The 23,710-nt window shown below is 35.9% G+C and overlaps 1 protein-coding gene across 2 annotated transcripts in view; it reads left to right on the forward strand.

Moving 5' to 3' along the window:
* The window catches only part of CPED1 (cadherin like and PC-esterase domain containing 1), a 320,153-nt gene that overhangs the window by 163,259 nt on the left and 133,184 nt on the right, over positions 1 to 23,710 (forward strand). For both annotated transcript variants that reach the window (XM_055138503.1, XM_004602249.2), the window contains 3 exons: positions 310 to 354; positions 6,534 to 6,720; positions 7,809 to 7,977. In XM_055138503.1, coding sequence (XP_054994478.1) covers positions 310 to 354; positions 6,534 to 6,720; positions 7,809 to 7,977 — 401 coding nt within the window. The remainder of the gene's footprint in view (positions 1 to 309; positions 355 to 6,533; positions 6,721 to 7,808; positions 7,978 to 23,710) is intronic.

Here is a 23,710-nt window from a genome sequence, read left to right on the forward strand (position 1 = left end):
TATCACTGTATCACCGTCATCCCATTGTTCATCGATTTGCTTGAGCAGGCACCAGTAATGTCTCCATTGTGAGACTTGTTGTTACTGTTTTTGGCATATCAATTATGCCACGGGTAGCTTGCCAGGCTCTGCCGTGAGGGCGGGATACTCTCAGTAGCTTGTCGGGCTCTATGAGAGGGATGGTGGAATCGAACCTGGGTCAGCCACATGCAAGGCAAACACCATTCTGTTTTTGGTTACTGTATATTATTTTCATTTTGATTAGTAGTTTTTATTTAAATACATGTATTTTTTTTAATTTATTTGCAGTCCCACAGATTATGAATGAAGTCCAAGGAATACATTGTAGTAATGGTGAGTTCCTATTAAAGTGTTTAGCAGTGTAACTAGATCTAGCCTTGCTTTGAACAAATCATCATTTAATCATATCTAGATATCTTGAACCTGCTATTGTCCTTTAAATAAATTTTCAAAGGTGTGATAATTCTGAGTAACTCAAGATTGATCACTTTTGCATCTGAAGAACATTTTAGTTATCTCTCTTTGACCATGCACAGATACATATGTGTGAGGATACTGGTTTTCAAGCTGACTTGGAAGGGTTCTAGGTTGTGGGGTGCTAAGGCTTTGCCTTGTTCAAGTAGAAGAGTTTGACTTCTTTGCTGTACACATTGATTTTTATGGCTCTCAGTATATATCATAGTGATCTCTCTTCTGCCAGATTTTAAAATGTGTTTTAGTTTTCAGGTCACATTCATTGGTGCTCAAGGGTTACTTCTGGAAATGTTCAGAGAACCATGTGATACAAGGCATCCAATCTGGGCCTCCTGCATACACAGCATCCACCCCGCCATTGAGCTGGCTCTCTGAGCTTTTGAAAGATTTCTGATATGAACAAAACTGCAATTGAGTGTTTTCTGTAGGTGTTGAGTTTAAAAACAAGTACCAATTGATTTTTAAATAAAATGTATAAGTATCTAGACAAGCCTGAACCATTGGTATGTCATCTTTATTCAAAAATTATATTTTACGTTTGAGGATGCTTTGATTAGTAGAGTGCCAATGACTATGATACCCCCCTTATATTTTTAGTAAGTTTTTTTGGCATTTTGGGTCACACCCAGCGATACTCAGGGGTTACTTCTGGCTCTGCACTCAAAAATCATTCCTGGCAGTGCTGTGGGACCATATGGGATGCCAGGGATCGAACTGTGTCAGCCGCATGCAAGGCAAACGCCCTACCCACTATACCATCACTCCGGCCCCTATTTTTAGTAGTTTAGATTAAATAAAATTGCTTTTTCTTAAAATGTATACATTTTGCCAACATATGTGAAATATATCATAATAATATATTTCAGATTTATAGATATATTAAAATTTTTAATCCGTGTTTATTCTTTAAACGTGTTGTTCTGGTAGTCTATTCTCATAAACATTTCTTTCTAGAGAGTCTTTGTCTTGCTTAGTTTTGGTTTGGCTTCTGAACCACATGCTCTGGAGCTTGGGCTAGAATAACAGCTCTCTGCACGGAGGCTGTTCCCACCCATGGGAGACCATGGTGTGAGCACTGTGCCCAGGCCTCCTGCAAATACACTCTCAGCCTACTGAGCTGCCTGTCCGCCCTGCTGACTCCTCTAAGACACAAAGTTCTTAAATGCCTGAATTTTATGGCCAAGCTGAATCTTCAGATTCCTTGTCCAAAGCTCATGCTTAATCTTAATATCCTGTAATAGTATGATTACTGTCACTGTCACTGTCATCCCATTGCTCATCGATTTGCTCGATGGGCACCAGTAACATCTCCATTGTGAGACTTATTGTTACTATTTTGGCATATTGAATATGCCACGGGTAGCTTGCCAGGCTCTGCTGTGAAGGCGAGATACTCTCAGTAACTTGCCGGGCTCTCCAAGAGGGGCAGAGGAACTGAACCCAGGTCTGCTGCATGCAAGGCGAATGCCCTACCTGCTGTGCTATCACTCCAGTCCAATAATATGATAAAAAAGCAAAAGTTATCAGATTTGGTTTTGGACAATGGGAATTTTATGCATACATATATGTTGTTATAAATATGTCTATATACACATCTATATAGTGCTAAAGCACTTAGAAAATTTAACCATTACTCCTGCTAAATATTTAAGACAAAAAATATGGACAAAGTCTAACTTAATCATAAATGTTCATGTTTTAATAAAATTTGATTTTTATCTTTTAAAATGCAACTTATTTCTTACACAGTTACTAAAATCGGGGAAGATGAGTAGGTAGTACAATCCTGTGGTTTAATAACATCAACAAGTATATCCAGAAAAGAAAAACAACATGTAAAACTAAGGTATTGTGAATCGTAAAAGTCATTTTTAATCATTCCCTCCTTGCATTCATTACCCAATTTGCTACTCTGAGAGAGTGCTTACTTCTGCTGAGAGTCCGGTGCTGAGGCTGTAGTGGGAAAAAGGACCAGTGAAAAATCAGGAACACGATTAGTAAAGACACTTTTCAGGATAGATTCTTCTGTGCCAAGATCTGAGCTAGGGGAAACCTCAGGTGAGGCCCTTCATCTCTTTAGTCTTCTATGTTCTCATTTTATAAAATGAGAAATGACCTCACTTTGCTCAGTCCCAATTAAGCAGCTTAGAGAATGTGAGCAAGGTAGATACATTCTTTAAACTTGCTCATATTTTCATGTTGATAAAAACTAATCTAACCTAGATTTTCACAATTAATCTTCTTACTTATATTTATGGTATGACTTAAGATTATAGGGAAAAGCTTGATGATGCCTCAGAACAGGTGGGATTATCTTTCTGAGTCTAGGGTGCTCTTGTATTTAACATGAGTTATGATTATCCCTCAAGAGGGCAATAAAGTTCTGTATTTAAAAGAAATCTGTTAAAAACAAACAAAGCTTCAAAAAGCTTTGGTTTCCATACAGACTTGCAAAATATGTTAAACGGTCTGAGACCACCATCCTGTGCTCTGGGTTCTCTCGATATGAGGTAAGCGGGTCTGAGGCAAGTTGGGACTAGAGTGGGAAGGATGCCAAGAGCACACCAGGTGTTGGAAGGCATCAACCCTGATGAATCAGTGGAAGATGAAGTCAGAGTGGAATTGGCTTTCGGGCTGTGAGTTCGGATGCAGTGCTCAAGCCACATGGCGAAAGCTTCTCATGAAATTCCAAGCTCTTGTTAAAATCATGCGTAAGAGGAGGATAACTTGGTGCATAAGCTGCCTAAGCCCATGTGCTGCTTGCACGCACGTGGCTAAGCACATGTGGTGCCTGAGCACATGTGTCACCTGCTTCTCCCCTCTTCAGATGTGTACTTCCATGCTGTTGTGTCTAATGCTGGGATGTGTGTAGGGGCTCTCTCTGCCCTTGGAGAAGCCTGCGCTCTCTCTTGAGCATGTTACTCTCTCTCTCTCTCTCTCTCTCTCTCTCTCTCTCTCTCTCTCTCTCTCTCTTGTACCCTCTCTCTTTCTCCACACCTTCAAAAAACCCTCCAAATATAGTCTGTTTTACTTAAAAATAAAAAGAGGATGATAACTATATAACTGTCTTCATGGAGGGCTGAGTTTTAGTGTGGCCTCACTGAAAACTTGCACTATCAATTTAAAGTGAAAGCTGAAATGAATTCTGTGACATAAGAATAGATATCCTATTGAATATAATAGATTATATATTCTTAATGCACATATGTATAAATTTTCTGAAATTGTTATTTTCATCAGAAAATGTCATCCACTTTGTTATTCATGTAACTGGTTCTGAGCATAAAAGTGTACTGCAAGTATTTCTCTTCCTTTATTGTCTAGGAAATGATCCTATCAAGGCATATTTCATATGCCTGAACTCTAATTTTTCTGAAAGTATTACACTAGATATATCATTTCCATTTGAACCAGATCTCATAACCAATACCAGCCTGCTTTCCTGTGCTTATCTTATTGCTTTTTTATTTGTATTGTGATCTTTAATTATTATTATTATGGTTTTGGCAGCATGGTTACATGTTAATTTTTGTGGTTTAGGTGTACATAGTTATTGTACCACACCACCATACTGAACATAGAATATGATGAAAAATATCTCTGATGAAAATATGAGTACATTATTAATAAGAGGCCAAATTTGGATTTAAAACTATGGTTCCTTTTAAGGTGAAATCTAATACAGCCATACCCATAAGCATTTATTTTTGCTTTTATTATAAAATATGGGAGCGATAGCGTAGTGAGTAGGGCTTTTGCGTTGCATGCGGCTGACCCAGGTTCGATTCCTCCATCTCTCTCTGAGAGCCCAGCAAGCTACCGAGAGTATCCCATCTGCATGGCAGAGCCTGGCAAGCTAACTATGGCGTATTTGATATGTCAAAAACAGTAATAAGAAGTCTCACAATGGAGATGTTACTTGTGCCTGCTTGAGCAAATCAATGAACAATGGGACGACAGTGCTACTAGGATTACCAAAAGTATAGATGTAGTTTATGTACATAGGTCAGCTTGATAAAAACCTTTGGGAACAAATAAAATTCAGTAATTTCTTACTCAATTCACTGAGGGGTTTTTTTGTTGTTTTTTTTTAAATAACTGATCTGCTTTTTTAATTGAGATTTTTCCCTACAGAGGAGGCTGGATAATTAGTACAGCAAGTAGGTCGCTTGCCTTAAACATGGCCAACCTACATTTAATCCCCAATCCCTATATGGTCCCCTGAGTACTGCCAGGAGTAATTACTGGGTGAAAAGCCAGCAATAACTTCTGAGCACCATTGGGTGTTGTTACAAAACATAAAAAATGATTTTTTTCTACACTGAAACTATGTTTTCTATACTATATTATTGTTATTACATATTTCTTGGGGCCACCTCCCAAATGGTCTCAGGAAACCTGGGGGTCATTCCCTGTCATTCCTTGTGAAAACTTGGCTTGCCAGGCCAGCAAATCAGTGTTATGGACTAGCATTCCTCAGGTGTGGGGTGATAGAGATTATCAAGGTAATGCCAGGGATGACGGGGGCTCCAGGGCTGAGCCTGCATAGCCACACCCCAAAATGCTTACAAGATACATATGGTGTCAGGGATTGAACCCAGGTTCATTAATTGACCTGATCACTTTTCATGCACCCTAAACACGGCACCATCTCTTCACACCCCTATTGTTACTAATTTATACCTATACCTAACTAGCTTTACTTTCACCAAAGAAATATAGAATATGGATCAGAAATACACAGGGTTATTTTCTTTGATTTTCATGGTATTAGTATATTAGGCAATTTATAGACATAGTTCTCATAGTTCTCAGATATATAAGACATCATGATATAGGTAGTATCCCATGCCATAGAATTTTTGGTGCATCTTCATATTCATCCAAGAAGTACTGTAGATCAAGGGATAAATATAGATAGATATATAAAAATGCTTTGCTTTATCATATCAGTGGCTTGAACTGAATTTTGGTTGTAATGACACATAGAATTAAAGATAAATCATCAGATTTGATCATATATAGAGGAAAATAAGTTGTAAAAGATACTCTACTTTTAGTTTAACTGTAATTTTTTGTAGCAAATTCTTTTTGCTGCTACTTCTAAGTGCTATCAAACAATATTTTATTTAAACTTACTTTCATTTTATCAACTTCTGTAGATGTTATGTTTACCTTTGCTAGAATTTTGTATTTGAGGAGTCTTTATGAAACGAAATAGTTGTCAATAGCTTTTTGAAAAACCATTTGCTGATCTTTGTTTGAATTTTGTGTCTATAGTGTAAGTTAGCAGTAGCATGTGTGTGTGCCTTTAACACTGATTTTTATTCTCTTAGTCACCAACATACTTTTGTAAAAATTGTCCTAGCAAATAGAAATACTCCTTAAAATGACATAGAATCAGTGGTATGAAACAATATTCAGGGTCCTAGTACAGAATTGAGCAGACTATAGGGTTTTTTTTTCATAGTTTATGGCATTTTCTTAGGTTGGAGTAGCCCGCAATGAGAGAGGGTTCAGGATGCTCTCTGGACATGTTTGATGAAATATTAGACTTCACATTTTTCCTTCTGCCCAATAGCCTATAAGCTACTATATCAACCCAATGGTATTTTAATAACAATCCCCAAAGAATCCGTCCTCATTCCCTGCTGCCACTCTTCTATCATTGCTTCACACAGTCATCACCCTATTTATGCAGTTGCTTGCTATCTGCAGCAAATGCCACAAAATGTTATAAATCTATTGGAAGGATAATTTCCTACCTTCTGTGCCTTTAAACTTTTAAGGTCTGAGAAAAATCTATCATCTGTGCAATTCCAACTGAATTCAACAGCTGTTTTATGAGGCATAGTCTACGAAATTTGACAAATAGAAAATCTAGGTAGAGCCACAAATCAATTATGACTCGCATAGCCAAAGGAAAGTCAGCCGCATCACTAAATTTCTTTAAAGGAATTTTTTAATCCTTAATCATATATGATTTTAAAACATTTATCCATTTCACAGTTGTCTTTTTTGTCATTTTTTTTCATCAGATAAAGACACACAATGTCATATCAAGCAGATCTTCACACATCCACGTTTGGAACTAAATCCTGAATTCAACCTGAAGATCAAAGATTATTACTCTGAAGTCCCATTTGATGTGGTAACAGTGACAATTGGAGCAGAAGCTTCTAAGTGCCAGTGCAAAGTGTACCTGCTTGAACGGGGAGGGCCAAGGTACTGCCTGGGGCGGAGTGGAGACATCACAGTGGTTAGCAGAAACTTGATGCAACCTTTGAAGGCAGTTGAGAGGAGCTGACTCAGACCATCAGTTGGAGAGATTGCCAGGATGTGAAACCCTTCAATTTTTCAAGGTCTCATGTGGTCAAAAAGACCACATCAGGGCTCAGCTAATTTACTAGCACTTTTTATCCCTAATCCTTTATTTTGAAACAAAGTAATGAGAAAGGATTTTTTTTGGGGAAAAAAAAGTTTTAAAGGGACTGATGAAGCAAAGACTGGACTCACGGCTTACTCCTGGCTCTTAGGCCGTATGCAAGGGATCTTATGTGGTATCAGGGATTGAACCTGGGTCATCCACATGGGAAGTGATTTGGCTGAATTATTTCTCTGGTTCCTCTCTTCATGGTTTTAAATTGTTAAAATGAATTCAAATTGGTAGCCACCTTCTCGAACCCATCACCTAAGGTTTGATCATTTGATAAACGTGTTGGTGATCATTTGTGGGCATAGGAATGCTACTTTTGTCCAGCCTTACTGGAATTTTCTGTTGACTCTTGTGAGAGTCAATGACTCTTGTCAATTTTAAACAGAAAGTTGAATGCTCTTAGATTATTTGTAGCAAGGAAAACAGTCATATCTTCTATTTCCGTAGGGAAAGAGGCTTATTTGTCATCTCTGAGTTCAAGAGATTATACAAGAAAAATTTCAAATCAGACCAACCTGAGTCTCAAATCTGATTACAGTGTCCCTTTGGGCAATTTTTCTCCCAGTTCTAAGTCATGTTCTCTATGTTTCAAAAAAGAGTCATAGTGTTTGAATAAAGCTGTACTAGTTTAGGTAATGTGTGCTCCTGATAGATGGTTAATAAATCACTCTTTTCCTTATATTTAATGAAGGCTACAACTTTCTAAGCAAAATAATGCATGGTATACAAAAGCACTGTTGGCAGAAGTCATTTTGTTACACATTTAGATTTCTTATAAAATTATAAAGACCTTACTCACTTGGAAGCAAATAACAGGCATTTACTAAATATTGATTGAATCCATTTGGACTGAATAGATATTTCTTTTTTTTTCCAGCTTTGCCAACTATTCCCTAGGCTTGGGAACTAACACAATCTCAATGCTGTTGGTAGATGAATCTTCCCCACAGTTTGAGACCCTCATCACGTATAAACTCACCATCTATCGAGAGGATCGTCCAAGTCTACCTTTGTTTGAAGACTTCACAGCCTGTGGCTTTGTTCAAGTAGGTGAATTTAGCATTTGAACTGAGTTGAATTGAGAGTTTTTTTAAAAGCCAGGTGACGGATGGGTGTTCGATCATTGTATAACTGAAACTCAATCATGAAAGCTTTGTAACTGTATCTCACAGGGGTTCAATTTAAAAAAAAAAAAAAGTGGGTGAAAGAAAATCCAAGTAAAAGTTGTTAGGAAAGATGTATGCCTTTAAATCCAGAGAGTCTCATTTGAAAATCTCAATAGTTCCAGCCAGGGAGCTCAGATACCACAATGTGAGAGGTTTTCTCTTTACCATGGTGACTCTTCCAAGCGTGTTCGTGTCCAGTGGATTTACTGTGGTTAAAATTGAGAAAAAAACAAGTTTAAGTACTCACACTTACTTATGAAATTGGTTTTACATTTCCCTTTTAAATTGGACTGTGTTTCTTGGATTTGTTCCTGAACCTTCTTTTGAAATTTTAAATTATAGTCAACGGAATTTTCTTTTAAAGCATAAGAAATTTATAAAAAACTATTTTACAGAAGGGATACCAGATAAATTAAACTGAATTTCCTTGATAGGTATATTTCTCACCTATGTCTCCCAAAACTTTATGATCAGTTATGATCAGTTAAACTGTAGTTTTTCTGGTGAGCAACACCATATCAAAACCCTGATACTTGGGGGAATGGAAAAAGCTATACCCACACTGTCTTATTTGTTCACTTATACCTCTGGTTTTATTGTTTTTTCACTTTTTTGAAATTTTTGAAATTCTGTGTACCACATCCTGTATTTCCTTTTATATAAATTTAAGGCAGAATCTCCTGCCCCTGCGCCAGACTGTCTTCACAGGAGACCCCTCAGAGGGGCGCGGGTTGATTTTCCCTCCCCACCCCAAGCAGAGCCCTGGCAGCCAAAAACCTCCAGAACCCAGCCACAGCCATGCCCAAGGCCACTCTTCACACACTCAGATGAACCTCACCCATGAAGGAACCAACAGATGAACCCAGGTATGTGGGACTGGTGGCTGAGATCTCCAAGCCTACTGAGATAATGACTGGGCCTCCTCCACCCAGATCCCCCGTTTTCCAGTAGTTTGGTAGTCATACCCACAAACTGCCCCCAGTGCCATGTAATCCATCAATAGCCAAGATCCAGAGACTATAAAAAAAAAGCTCCCAGAAGAGAGCTATGCAGAATCTCGCACGGCAGAGCCTGGCAAGCTATCCGTGGAATATTCAATATGCCAAAATCAGGAACAATAATGGACCTCATTCCCCTGACCCTGAATGTGACAGAAACAAGAGGAGACATTACTGGATCCTGCTAGAGCAAATTGATAAGCAATGAGACGATAGTGATACAGTGATACAACGATACCGTAAGGTGATTTCAAGAAAGTCATAATTGGTACTCTGATCATGCCTACTGATCCACTCAGAACATTTAACTGCAAATAGTCATATATTTCAGGGATATTTTTGTGCTACTGAGAGCACATAAGCACACAGGGTTAATAGAAGTAATTGATGGGTCTCAGTGGTGTGGATTCTATGTTGTTAAATGTAGTAGCCACATATGGTATTGTGTTCCTCTCAACCTATTACCCCATTATTTTATCTGAACTTCAAGATTAAGTTGAAGTTTTGTAGGAATACTATTTTGTAGAAATATCATTTACTGAGATTTTTTTTTCAAGGGATTTTTTTCTGTAAATTATTATAAACACCAACTACAAGTTAATTTTGTATTGATGATAAGCATGATTAAAAATTCTATGCTGAATGATGACAATAGGTATATATTCTTAGAAAGGATGGAGAATAGGTTTAATGGTTACAAAGTATTAAGTTGAATAATTCCTTTATTAGAAAGCTGCTCTGAACACTTCATATTCTAATTTGCATAACAGACTTTCAAAAGGAGAATATATTACGTGCACATTTCTAAATATATTTGACATTATTTTAATTGAATAGCTATGAATATTCTGTGGAATACAATTGTTCCGATCTGGATGTGGAAAATACTTCAAAATATAACTTTCTTAGTTGTCTACTTTTCAATTTGCTTTAAGTTAATATATTCTAACCATTTTCTTAATTGATAAACAAATAATAAATCCACATAAAAATGGTCATGAAGGAAGGGACAAAAACCTAAAGAGTGGTATGTTTTTTGCAAAAGTACGTATGTGTTTGCTGCATATAATTTTTTTTATACAAGTGAAGTAGTCTCATCTTTGGTAAATGATTATAATCTTTTGTTTTTCTTTAGTATATGCTATCATTTCAGATAGACACTAACTCTTAGAATATATAAGCTATCTGGAAAAATTATATTATTAATTTATTTCATAATACTTCTGGTTACAGTGACAGTGACCAAATGCAATAGTTTAGTACCTTAAAACACATTAGATTTACTTTTTATTTAAAAACTCCGTGCTTTTCTACTTTATTAGGTTGGTCAGTAAACATGACTTTCATGTTGAGTAAATATAAATATTTTTGAAAATATTAAATTACTCTATTAGGGTATGAAATATATTTCTTTAATTTAAACTTGCACTATGCTTGCAAGGTAATTTTTTCTGTATCCTTGAAAAATGATTGTATTATCTATAATTGCTATCACAGGTGTATTCTTTGGCTCCATTTTGAACTTAAATATAGTAAGTTCAAATATGTACTAACATCCATTATTTTGTTATAGGCCAACCATTGATTAAATATTAATAGTTTAATATGAAAATTATTTTGGTTCCTAAGAGTTCATAAAATGTTCTATATTCTTATGAGGAGTTTTTTGTGCTGAAACGTGTTTCAGGAATATTATATACCTTCCTTCTTGGGTGTCATTTGAAGAGACTTGGCACAGACGTTGTCCTCATATTTACTATGAAACCTAGCGCAGTGATGGTGGGAATGGAATGAACTCACCAATGGAAGGACACTGGCGAAGTGAATCCTGCAGGATATTCTCACGTTCTTTGTTTCTTCACTTCTTATTCCCACTTAGGATGCTCCTTTGAATCACTTCACATTGTGTACTGACTCATACACCAAAATTAGTCCCACTTTTTGTTTCTCCATACCTGTTGTTTTTTCACCTTTCCAGTTCAGTATTTTAAGTTGACAGTCCACCAAAAGAATACTGTCATAGTGTTCTAAAAGTCTCCCTGCTGGATCTTCTTTGTCAGACTGTGGTTCTTCATAGTCTGATCACCTGCTCTCTTCACTCTTCTCAGACCTGTTTCCCAGCCATGTGGTACATTGCCTATGTATATCTTTCACTGTAAACCTTCAGGAGTTTATATGTGTTACTCTGGAAACTGTGTCAGGTTTCTCATAAGCATTTTTGGCTCAAAATCTGTGGGGCAAAAGTTGTAGGTTGATGGGTGAAGACTGCTGAATTAATCCAGGGAAGAGGTGGTAGTAGCCTTGGGTGCAATTGGAGGCATTTTTTGTTTTGTTTTGTTTTTCAGTTTACTCACTAAAAGAAGGCATTTTCCAGGGAGATAATAAGTAGAGTTTTTTTCTGCAAAATGAGGATTGGTAGGTCCAATAATTTTGGGAATATATGCCTTAATCTTTATTCATATCCACTCAGCCATATCTTTCATAGGAGAAAGTGAAAGGGACAAAGAGGTTGAAGAGAGTTCTTGATCTCTGAGTTAGTAAGTGTCAGAGTTTGTCTAGTTCCAAAGTCCCTGTAACATTATGTTGCCTCCTGGTTTAACTCAGTTAATGAACTCTTTTGTCCCAGGAGGCTTTCAAACAATAGCTGAAAAAATCCACCTCTTGAGAATTAGGTGAGGAATTAGATCGAATGCTCTTTTATTTATTTATTTTTAAATTTTTTTATTGGTGAATCACTGTGAGGCACAGTTACGAACTTACAAACTTTCGTGTTTGCATTTCAGTCATACAGTGATCGTTTACCCATCCCTCCACCAATGCCCATTCTCCTCCACCAATGTTCTCAATATCCCTCTCACCACCCTCACCCTATCTCCCACCTTCTCACCCCGCTTCTGCAGCAGGGCATTCCCTTTCATTCTCTCTCCTTTTGGGTGTTGTGGTTTGCAATAGAGGCATTGAGTGCCCATCATGTTCGGTCTATAGTCTACTTTCGGCACACATCTTTCAACCCGAATGGGTCCTCCCAACATCTTTTACTTGGTGTTCCTTTCTCTATCAGAGCTGCCTTTCCCCCAAGCATGTGAGGCTGGTTTCCAAGCCATGGGGCAGACATATCTCTACTACTCTTGGGTGTTAGTCTCCTTTCTGTTACTTTATTTGAATGCTCTTTTAAAGCTTCTTTGACATTAATGAGAAGGGAAGTCTTATTAATGTTGTCCACTCCATTATTCTTCTGATTAAAAATTCTTCTGATTAAAAAATGTTCCTACTGATGTCAACTCATGCCTGAGTGAGGCAGTTTGGTAGGGGTGTGGAATTAGGGCCTACTTAAAAGGAGTGAACTAAGTTTGGAGCTCAGTGACCTCAAACTGCTATATCTGCTAGCTATGAGCAGATGTTCCTTTAAGGACTTCCAAAAGGAATTAGATTCTTGGAGCTCACCATTCTCTAATTGTTTAGTCTAAAACATGCCCACCTAATTTTGTAGTAATTTCTTGAACACAAGAGAGTAAACTAGGGGAGAACTACTATCCTACAGGAAGTGAATTATCCTGATCTCCTAGTAAAGAATACCACCCTGAGAAAGAAGACCACTGAGGAGAAGCTTCCTTTCCAACAAAACAGGAATTTGTAGTGGAATGTGAAATAATGAGAGGTCACAATGGAGTGACAATCAGAAACTATGTAACCACTTGGAATGTTGGTGCCATTTGATAAATTTTTTAAGTACTTGCAGGTTTCCCCATGTGTAATTAAGAAAAAAAAAGTTATCCAGGAAAGGTGTCAGAATATTTTAAAGCTAAAATGGAAAATAACTTCATAAAGGTCATCCAGGGCTAAGAAGCAGATGAATAGATGTCCAACTTTTTTAAATCAGCAAAAAAATTAAGCACATGATTAGACATTTCTGGCTATTCACCACAATGGAAAAAATGAAAAGGACTAAAATACCAAGTGCTGGTGACAATGTGGAACAGTTTTGTTTTCAGACACTGGTGAAGGAATGTGAAAAGCTAAAATACTTTGGAAAATTTTATCACTTAGGTAATATCACTGAAGCTATATTCTATTATATATATATATATATATATATATATATATATATTCCATGTGCCTGCAATCATTCTAGCTATATCTCCAAAGTAAAGGATCAGAAGATACATATGCAACCCCTTGTAACTTTTAAAAGCTCTTAGGTTTCAAATTTATTTTTCACTGAAGCTGAAGATTGGTTGTTTTGCAAGACTATGTGTTTCAGGGGTATAATTTCATACTATTACAATGTGTGTCAATAAACTGTATCCACCAATTAGCAGTAACTTTCCACAATAGTACACTGGACCCCGAATACTCTTCTGTCAACTCCCATCTCTCCTCTGGCTACCACCGTTGATAATCTCATTCTGTGTTCAGAATCCATGGTTCTGTTTTGCGTTTTGTTTGTTATTAAAAATAAAAAACAACTTTCCCTACTGTGATTATTTTTTTTTCTTTTTGGGTCACACCCAGCGATGCACAGGGGTTACTCCTGGCTCTGCACTCACAAATTACTCCTGGCAGTGCTCGGGGGACCATATGGGATGCTGGGAATCGAACCCAGGTCAGCCTCGTGCAAGGCAAATGCCCTACCCATTGTGCTATCACTTCAGCCCCATCCTTACTGTGATTATTGTCAGTCACAAATTATCTTTTGTATGAGATTATCTGCTATATAGTGTCTTCTTGTTTTGCATAACATGAACCTTTTCATTTTTTTTTCATTTCATCTTTACTATAATTAAGTAGTATTCTATTGTGTGTATACCACATCTTCTTTTACCATTCATCTGCATTGGATACTTGTATTATTTTCAGATCTTGACTGTTATAAAAAGAACTGTAATGAATATAGCCATATGTATCTCTTTTACATACGGATGAGTTTTTAAAAATTTATTTTTATGTTCCTTGGTTAGGTACTGAACAGTAAAACTGCAGATATATGATAGTCTTATCAAACACATATATAAATGTAAATATTTATATATTATGCAATGTAATTATATAATATATTACAATAATTACAATAATATATTATATAAATATATATGTTTTTTCTTGGTTTTCCAGTTTCCTCTAATAGTAGATTACTGTTCATTATGAGAATTCCTTTTTTTCCTTTACATCCTCATCTGTCCTTCTTGTTTCTGGTCTTTTTGATATTTAACAAAGGTTCTGTGATATTCCACTGCATTCTTGATTGCATTTCCCTGAAAATAAGATTAATGAGGTGATTTTGTGTGTGTGTATGTGTGTGTGGGGTGGTGGGAGGGTATCAGTTAGTCATTGTATGTCTTTTTTGGTGAAGTGTTTGTTGAACTCTTCTAATTTTTTAATAGGGTGGTGTGTTTTCTTACTGAGTTCTGTGAGTTCTTTCTATGTCTCTAATATTAATCCTTTGCTGAATATACAATCTGAATTTTTTTTTCCTCTCTATGAAAGGATGTAAATTTTAAGGGTTGTTTCCTCTGCTTTGGCAAAACCTTTTTGTTTCATGTAGTTTCTTCCATTTGTTTATTTCTGCTTTCGTTTTGCTTGGTGTTGGAATTGATTTCTGAAATTTATCACTGAAACTAATATTGTGGAGTGATTTGCCTGTATTCTTTTGTATATGTTAGGGTTTGAGGTTCACATCCAAGTCTTGAATCCATTTTGAGTTAGCTTTTGGTGTGAGATAGTGATTCAGCTTCATTCTTTTGCATGTGGCTAGCCAGTTTCCAAACATTATTTATTTATTTATTCTGAGTTTCAGAAAAGACTTTATTTAAGGAAAAGAAATAGGAAAGAAGGGAGTGTAGGAAGCTACCAGGTCATGGGAGGGCTCTCCTAAAGAAGGGCTCCAGGCAAAGGCAGAAGCCTTTTCTGTTTTATGTGTTTCTAACAAAGGTAGGTGAGTGATCATTACCTCATTCTGTTCCAAGACTGTGGGCCATTAATATGAGGGATGGGATGCTGAGATGATTTACCTGTGGTGTTGGATGTGGCAAGGCCTAAGTCCTGCAGGTGCCACCTCGGGGTATTCCATACCAATGACTCCCTTTCTTTAAGGATATTTTCCTGATCTTGCCCCGTCTGTTTTCCCTTTATCACTATAATTCCCCTATCTTAAGCAAAGGACTCCAACTCTGGAAGGGGAACAAGGACAAAGAAATCATCTGGTTGCTTCCTGCTGAAAGTGGTCAAAGTTTCAGGCAGCACAGGACCCCCTAATAAAGGGGTTTGATTCTGAGCCTTTTGTGGAAGCCAAATGGAATGTCCAATCCAAACATCATTTATTGAGGAAATTTTCTTCTCTTCATTTTACGTCCTTGGATACTCTATCATATATGCTTCATATATCTGAGAGCTTTTATTTCTGTTCTCTAAATTCTACTGTATTGATCCAAATACCTATTTTTCTTCCAACATCAATCTGTATTTTATTGCCATAATTTTGTAGAATAGTTTAAAGGCAGTAGTGTGGTGCCTTCATTCTTTTCATTTCAGATTGTTTTGGCTATTTTGGGGTATTCTAGATTTTATATAAATTTTGATAAATTTTCTCTACTTTCCATAAACATTCAAATTTTGATAGGTGTTGCACGGAATCTGTATATTGCTCTGGCAACATTCCCGTTCAATTCTATCAGTCAATAAGCATGGTATGTTATTCCATTCTTTGTGTCTACTATCATTACAACCGTGGACATAGTTAATTTACAAGTCCTTTGCAGTCTTTGCTATTTTAATTTCTAATCATGTCTTTCTGATAAAATTATAAATGATATTCTTTCCTTGATTTATTTTTTCTTCTAGATTGTTGTTTACATAAGAAATGTGTTTTTGTTTTGTGTCTGCTATTTTACTATAAAGATTTATTCATTCAAATGTTTTTTATTTGTTCACAACTGGTGATGCCTGAGAATACCATGGTGCTAGTGATAGCATTCAAGGCTCCTGCATTCTTTTTTTTTGGGGGGGGGGGTCACACCTGGCGATGCACAGGGGTTACTCCTGGATCAAGCACTCAGTAATTACTCTTGGCGGTGCTGGGGGGGGGCATGTGGGATGCTGGGAATCGAACCCACGTTCGTTACGTACAAGGCAAACACCCTACCCGCTATGCTATCTCTCCAGCCCCCGAGACTCCTGCATTCTAAACAAGTGTTCTAACCCACTGAGCTATCTCCACACACAGTCCTGCTTCTTATCCTGCTTCTTATTGGATTTTAGTGGAGGAAAATACCATTTTTTTAGTGACTTTGGGTTTATACTGAAATCAGAAGAAGACACAAAGATTTTCCATACATACCCCCTGACTTCACATATCCAGTTTCCCATTATCAACATTACATGCCAGAGTAGTACATTTCCTATCAAAGATGAATAAACCTATAATTGGCCCATCAGTTTTTCCCAAAGTCTACAGTAAACTTTCGGGTTTATTCTTGGCATTGGACATTCTACTTTTGAGCAAATGTATGTGACGTGCATTTGCCATTATAACATTAGAGTATATTCACTGCCCTAACTATCACTGTACTCTCTATGTATTCCCCATACTGCCTCCCTATCCTTAGAATCTTCTATTCTTTTAATTGTTTTTGCCTTTTTACCTTTTACAAATGACAAATACGTGGAACCAGGATTAGTTTAAATTTCTAAGATCAGCTTTTTTCAGTAGTAATATAAAATTATGATATCTCTATTTTTAGGACTTGTGAATTCATTTAGTTAAATCACAAGAAATCTTCATGTCAGCTGTATTTAGAACAGCTAAGAGCAAAGGATAGCTAAACAATATAGATAAACAAATTCAATATTATACGATTGAGCTATTTAAAAATACATTGTTGATACCCACCAACATGATTGACCTTTCAAAACATTATGTTGAGAAGACGTCAGATATAAAAGTACACACTATATTTCATCTATATGAAATTTAAGAGCAGGTAAATAAATTAATGGTGCTACAAATTCGAATCATAATGACTTAGATAGAATGTGTGTGTACTTTATAAGCATGAAAGTAATTAATTGATAAATGCATTTGTGTCATTCTTGGTGGCAATTGTGTAACTACATAGTATTTTAATAGATTAAAAATTAACTTAAAATTTGTGTAATTTACTGTATCTCAAACAGGCACAAATTTATTTGGCTACCTATAAATGATGCAAAAAAATAGACATGATGCCTCAATAGTGTAAGAAAAAATATTAGTAGGGAAGTATATACTGTCTTTGAAGAAATGCTTTACTTCTCAAACTTCATATCAGAATTATGTAAATTATCATATAATTACATTATTAAGCTATATCAGATATTTTAAAATATAATTTGAAGAAAACTACCAAATTCTTTTGTTATATCTCCTGTAAATAATTTCAGAAAAATTTTACATTCTTCTAAGAATACTGTCCAAGAGGCCTCAACTTAAAGTTCATGTAAATTCTCACAAATGTACTGTTTTGTGATATGAATGAATATTTTATAATTACTAGTATTTTTTCAGTCTTCTTTTAAGAAATTTTCAAGTCAGTGAACAATCAATGAATATTCTGTATTGCCTTAGACGCTTAACTAGTCACAAGTGACCTTATGAACTGAGAGAAGTCAATAGCAGAGGTGGGATTTTTCTCACTATAGCCTACAGTTAAATTTCTAATCCAGAGATCTTTCCCCTTTTTCTCTCTTTTATGTTAATCTCATTAGAGTCTTTAGATTTCACTGCAAGTTGATACCACAATGAAGTTTAGAGTACAAAGAGTGAGGGGTAAAATTTCTAATCTCCTTTCAATTCTCAGGTATTTGAGAATTTTTAAATTAACTTAATACCTAAACAAATATACATTATAAGACAAAATCTTTGGATCTTCCAACTTTTTTCTCTTATGACAATGATTATAGTGCCCTCACCATGCCTTAAAGTTGAAGAGTTGGACAATTGAAAATTAAATTATAGATTATTCTGTTTGGATCTCTAGATCTTAAATGTGAGAATTTAAGGAAAGGTACGTTAAGCTTCAATTATATTTTGTTTATTGACTGAAGGAACAAAATTCCTAATTGCTCCTTATCTCCTTATGTCCAAATGAAATTTTGTCATAATGGACTCTCTCGTTAAATTTTAAACACAAAAAAACAACTCAACTTTAAGTAACTAGAAGAGATGAAACCAGTGTATAATTAGACAAGTCTGTTTATTTCTCCCAACTCTATTCTCTTACCTTCTGAATATTAATTATTCTTTTCACTAGTTCACCCTGATTGTGAATCAAATGCAAATATACTATACTCCACTTACAAAGTTAGCTACAGTGACATTTAGATGGTTAATGATATTTCTTCATTAAATTATTATAAGATTTTTATATCATTAATCTGATCAAACATTGATAAGTACTTAACAATAATTAATTAGCTAGTGCCTATTTCTGCTAAATATATTGCTAATTGGAACTTGTAGATGGTTGCTGCAGAGATAACTCTTAGTGAATGAAGCAGGAAAGGTTTATTTATAATACAAACATATCTAATCCCCAAATTCCCAATCTTGGTATCATTGATACTTGGGCTTGATAATTTCTTTTTTGGCAAAATGTCCTATGCATTGTAGGATGTTTGACAGCATTTCGGTAAATTCTAAAACTTTCATTGATAAACACTGATTGAAACCACCGAGAGTCTACTTACCTGCTCCAGTGGATTAATTAGAAGTATGACTAAAGGGGCTGGAGAGATAATGCAGCTGATAGGGATTTTTCCTTGCACATGGCGGACCCTGATTTGATCCCTGGCATCCCATATGGTCCCCCAAGTAACTACCTGAAGTAATTCCTGAGTGCAGAACCAGGAGTAACCCCTGAGCATCGCTGGGTGTGGCTTAAAAGGCAAACACACAAACAAAAGTATGATTAGAGGTATTCTTCTAATGTTGAATATTGGAGAATTATTCTAAGTGTGATTTTTGCAGTGAGAGTACTATATTATGTGCAATATATCTTAGATTTGAGATGCATGCTTTTGTGTAAGTCATTTGCTTAAAAATATGAAATAGGACAGAACTATATAAATTTGTTTTGCATTATAAAGTTTCTATTTAACAAATTTGTTACCCAGATCTTATTATTTATTTTTCTTCCCCTAATTATCTGGGTTGCACCCAACAGTGCTCAAGGCTTTCTTCTGGCTCTGTGCTCAGAATCATTCTGGTACTCTGGGGATCTGGAGCGATAGCACAGTGGGTAGGGCTTTTGCCTTGCACGCGGCCGACTCGGGTTCAATTCCTCTGTCCCTCTCGGAGAGTCCGGAAGCTACCTAGGGTATCCCTCCCGCCTGGCAGAGCCTGGTAAGCTACCCATGGTGTATTGGATATGCCAAAAACAGTAACAACAAGTCTCACAGTGGAGACATTACTGGTGCCCACTTGAGCAAATCTATGAACAATGGGACGACAGTGACAGTGCTATAGTGCATTCTAAGTGTGACCCCTTTTAACTAAATCTTGGGATTTTAAACATTTCTGTAGTTAGTGGTACTACTCTCACAGCTCTTTATTATATGAATTCACTTTCCATATCTTATGCATCATGTACTTCTATTCAAAATTATACATTCAATTCCAGAAAACATTATTCTTAATGAAACATTAAAAAGTCTTCTAACATACCTAGATATTATTTCACTTTGATTCACCCATAAATATCTTGATGTTTTGCTGTTGAGAAGAAAGATTTAGAAAGTAATAAACTGTTATTGTGGCTGGAATATGTCATGCCTAGGAATTAATGAAATATATTTATGTTCTAAGGAAATTAAAATACATATGGAGAAATAATTCTTTTAATATCTTCCTTCAAATCAAAATTTTTGACATGGATAGCAATATAGCATCCACAGAAGTTGATTTGTGTAGATGATCTGTTGGCTCATATATATTTTGGCCCCCAAAGCAATGTGCCAGAAGAGAGTCATAAATAAAATCTAGATAAAGGTCAGATAGCAGAAGTGTAGGAGTCTATAGTTCATAGATATATTTTCTAAAATGGCTTTTATTAAAAAAAATTAAAATTAATGAAAAGAAAATACAAAGAAAAAAGAAAATGTCTTTAGAAAGAATTATCTCAAATTTTGTAGCACTTTTTAAACTGATATTTGTAGCCTTATTAAAAAATGATCAGCCTAGGTTCTCAGTTATTAAGTGACAAGTGAATAATTCATATATAGCATTTGGAAATGCTTTGTAATATTTCCATTTAATTGTGTAACTTTCTAACACCATAGAAGACTATTACAAAACAATTCCAGTGATAGTAACTTAAATATTTTAGCAAATACCCATAATAATGGAATGGAAGGACTTTTATGAATGATTGGCTAATAAAACTTTGCTTATTTTGCAAATTGTAATATTAATACTCATTTTAATGGGTTTAAATTACCTGGCTACCTCAACATACCAGAGGAATGTGATTTAATTTTTAACAAGAGAATAACATTACAGTGAAATATTCTCAGCCAGCAACAGTTTATTATCTACTGTGACTTTGTTCTTAGAAATTGGCCATAAGCTGTAATGCACAGAACATCAGAAGCCGCAGTAGAGGTGGTAATGTACTAAGCAACATTTACCATATTTTTTTTAATATACAAGACATTGTGTTCTCTTTTTACCCTCCTATGTTTTTTTAATGTTTTCTGCAATCAAAACATAGACCATTAAGAAAATTCCTCTTCTATTTGTAACATAAGGAGAAAGGAAGGCAGACATTCATTTTCTATGTAATGTAGATAATTAGTTGCAAAGGTGGGATATGAATTAAAGCCTTATGAACCTTAGATCAATTCCTGAATCATTTCTCTAATGATTTGATTTAGAGAAACTAAAACCCCTTTTATACTTAGAATCTAATTAAGATACTTGGGAATCTTTTATTTAGCCAGAATGAAATTTTGATTTTAATTCTCAAAACCTAATTAACTAGAATTTGTTTCTATGGTCAAATACAAAATTGGTGCTTTATTTTTTTCCTTGTTTGACTTTTGGGCCACACCTGGCTGTGCTTAGGGCTTACTACTGACTGCACTGAGGGATCGTTCCTGGCAGTGCTTGGGGGACCATATAAAAAAGGCTGTGGATGAAACCATGGTTGGCCCTGTGCAAGCAAGCACGCTACCCGCTGTACTAGCTCTCCAGCACTCACAAAGATTACTTTTGTAATGCTCTGGAGAAGTGGGAAAATTTTGATCTCTTCATAATCTTCATTTTGCTGGGGAGTATTATGATATCAGAATTTTCCCTTTTGTAGTCTAGTCAATAGATTAGAGAAGTTTGAGAGCTAGCATCTGACTGTTGACTAGGATTACATGCATCCTAATACCTGACTATATTCATTCATAACCAATATTTAAATCAGGTTAAATATTTTCCGTATTAAAATTCTGCTTACTAAAATGTTGTTATTGCTATTAATAGCTAAAATGTGTTCCAATAGGCCTTTAGTTTGTTGGGGGAGACACTCAGCTGTTTTCAGGGATTCCTCCTGTCTCTGACCATAGGGATTACTCCTAACAGAGTAACAAAGACCCCATTAAGGGCAGAGATAAAATCTGGGTGGGCCATAGGCAAAGCAAACATCTTCTCTGCTGTACTATATCTCAAGCATGACAAATCTTTTTAAATGTTATGCTTTGAACTAGAAATTAAGAAAATAATTAACAAAAATCAGTAGAATTTCTAGTTAATTCTTTTTTACTATTTAAAATAATCCACTACCTGATTGTTTCTATTCTAAACCTCACAGGATTAGAATCTTCAAAACTTAAAAATATTTTTTCCTATTTACACTTCACGAATGTGAGAAAAATATTTTGGAGAACCAATAATTGGATGAGATTTAAATGATACTTCAATGATACATTTATCAAATTGACTGGACCTGAATTTTATGTTCATATTTAGTCCTCACAGCAAGCAGATAAGGTAATATATTTTTTAAAATGTATTTTATCTTATCGGGGCTGGAGCAATAGTACAGCAGATAGGGTGTTTTCCTTGCACTCAGCCAACATGGGTTCAATTCCTCCATACCTCTTAGGAGAGCCCAGCCAGCTACCGAGAGTATCCCGACCACACGGCAGAGCCTGGCAGGCTACCCGTGATGTATTTGATATGCCGTAAACAGTAACAAGTCTCACAATGGAGACGTTATTGGTGCCTGCTCTCGAGCAAATCAATGAACAACTGGACAATGGTGATACATTTGATCTTATCAGTATTTTGGTGAGAATTCTCAAGGATATCATGAATAGATTCCTTAAGTACAAATACCCATGTTGAATAACTTGCTCTCTTCTCCTCTCCCTCTTCTTTTTTCTTCATCTGTGTTTTTGTGACAAGCATCACAGTACTTAGGGTAGACTCCTGGCTGCATACTATGCCTTATCAGGAAAGTTAGTCCTACTGTTCAATTTACTCCAAGACATCTCTGCCAGAGGCATGCATTTGAAAACAAGCATTCAACTCCCGCCCCACTCCTCAGCTCTGCTTCTAAATGATGTAAAAGACTATTTTCTAGCTGGCAATCTTTTGAACTTTTAAAGTAAACTTCAGTTTTCTTATATCAAGAGTAGAGTTAGTAATGACTCAATTGTATAATAAATGCAAAGCTGTAACATGTCTAGTATGTAATTAAGAGCATAGTTAGTATTAAATTAATCTGAGTATCATCTTCATCATTGTAAATTTTGTGTAGCCCAAGAGAAGAAGGGAGAAAAGAAGAGAGAAGAGGGGAAAAAGCAGCAAATGCAATAGGAGCTAATATTATCAAGGATTTGAGAATTGTAAAGGCATCAGGAAAAGAAGAATTGTTTGGAAATTAGAAACTAAAATGAATGATCAGGGCTATTCCACAGGGTTCATTTCTGCTGCTTTTGGATAGTTTTACTATGTGGATTCTTTCAGGGAAAAAAATAAACTGTGATGCTATGAAGATGAATACACCAAAAGATTATTTCCTTTGATCTTTTATTCCCTTCTTATAACTTTAAAATGAAATGTATGTATTTCCCCGAGCCCCTACAATTATTGTGTGCTATAGGCAAAGAATATTCATACTACGCCTTATTAGGAAAGTTAGTCAGACTCTTCAATTTACTCTAAAACTTTTCTGCCAGAGGCATGCATCTCATTATCAGTGATCCAGGCTTCAGGCATTCATTCAAGTCTCATTAAGTACCCTCGACTTAAACTCCAAGGCTTTTGCAGGAGATTCAAGTAGTGTGTGCAGCAACTAAGCAATCCTCTGCCCTGGGGAGGTCTTCAAGAACCCTCTTAGCCCCAAAGAGAGGGAAATGTCATTTCCTGGAGTAGTTTGAACATCCGGACGCTTTTGAATATGAGGTGTCCTCCGCGGTCAGGAAGCATTTATAAACATGAAGGCTAGGGGATTTTTGTTGAGCATACAATTTTCTTGCAAAGTGCCTGAAGATGACAGGAGTCTGTTCACGCATCATCTGTTTCAACCCCTATGAAAATTATCTTTCAGAGAGGGTGAAAAAGACTTGGGTTAAACACTCACCTCAGGAGT

Source organism: Sorex araneus, chromosome 1 (genome assembly GCF_027595985.1).
Source record: "Sorex araneus isolate mSorAra2 chromosome 1, mSorAra2.pri, whole genome shotgun sequence".
Classification (NCBI taxonomy): Eukaryota; Metazoa; Chordata; class Mammalia; order Eulipotyphla; family Soricidae; genus Sorex; species Sorex araneus.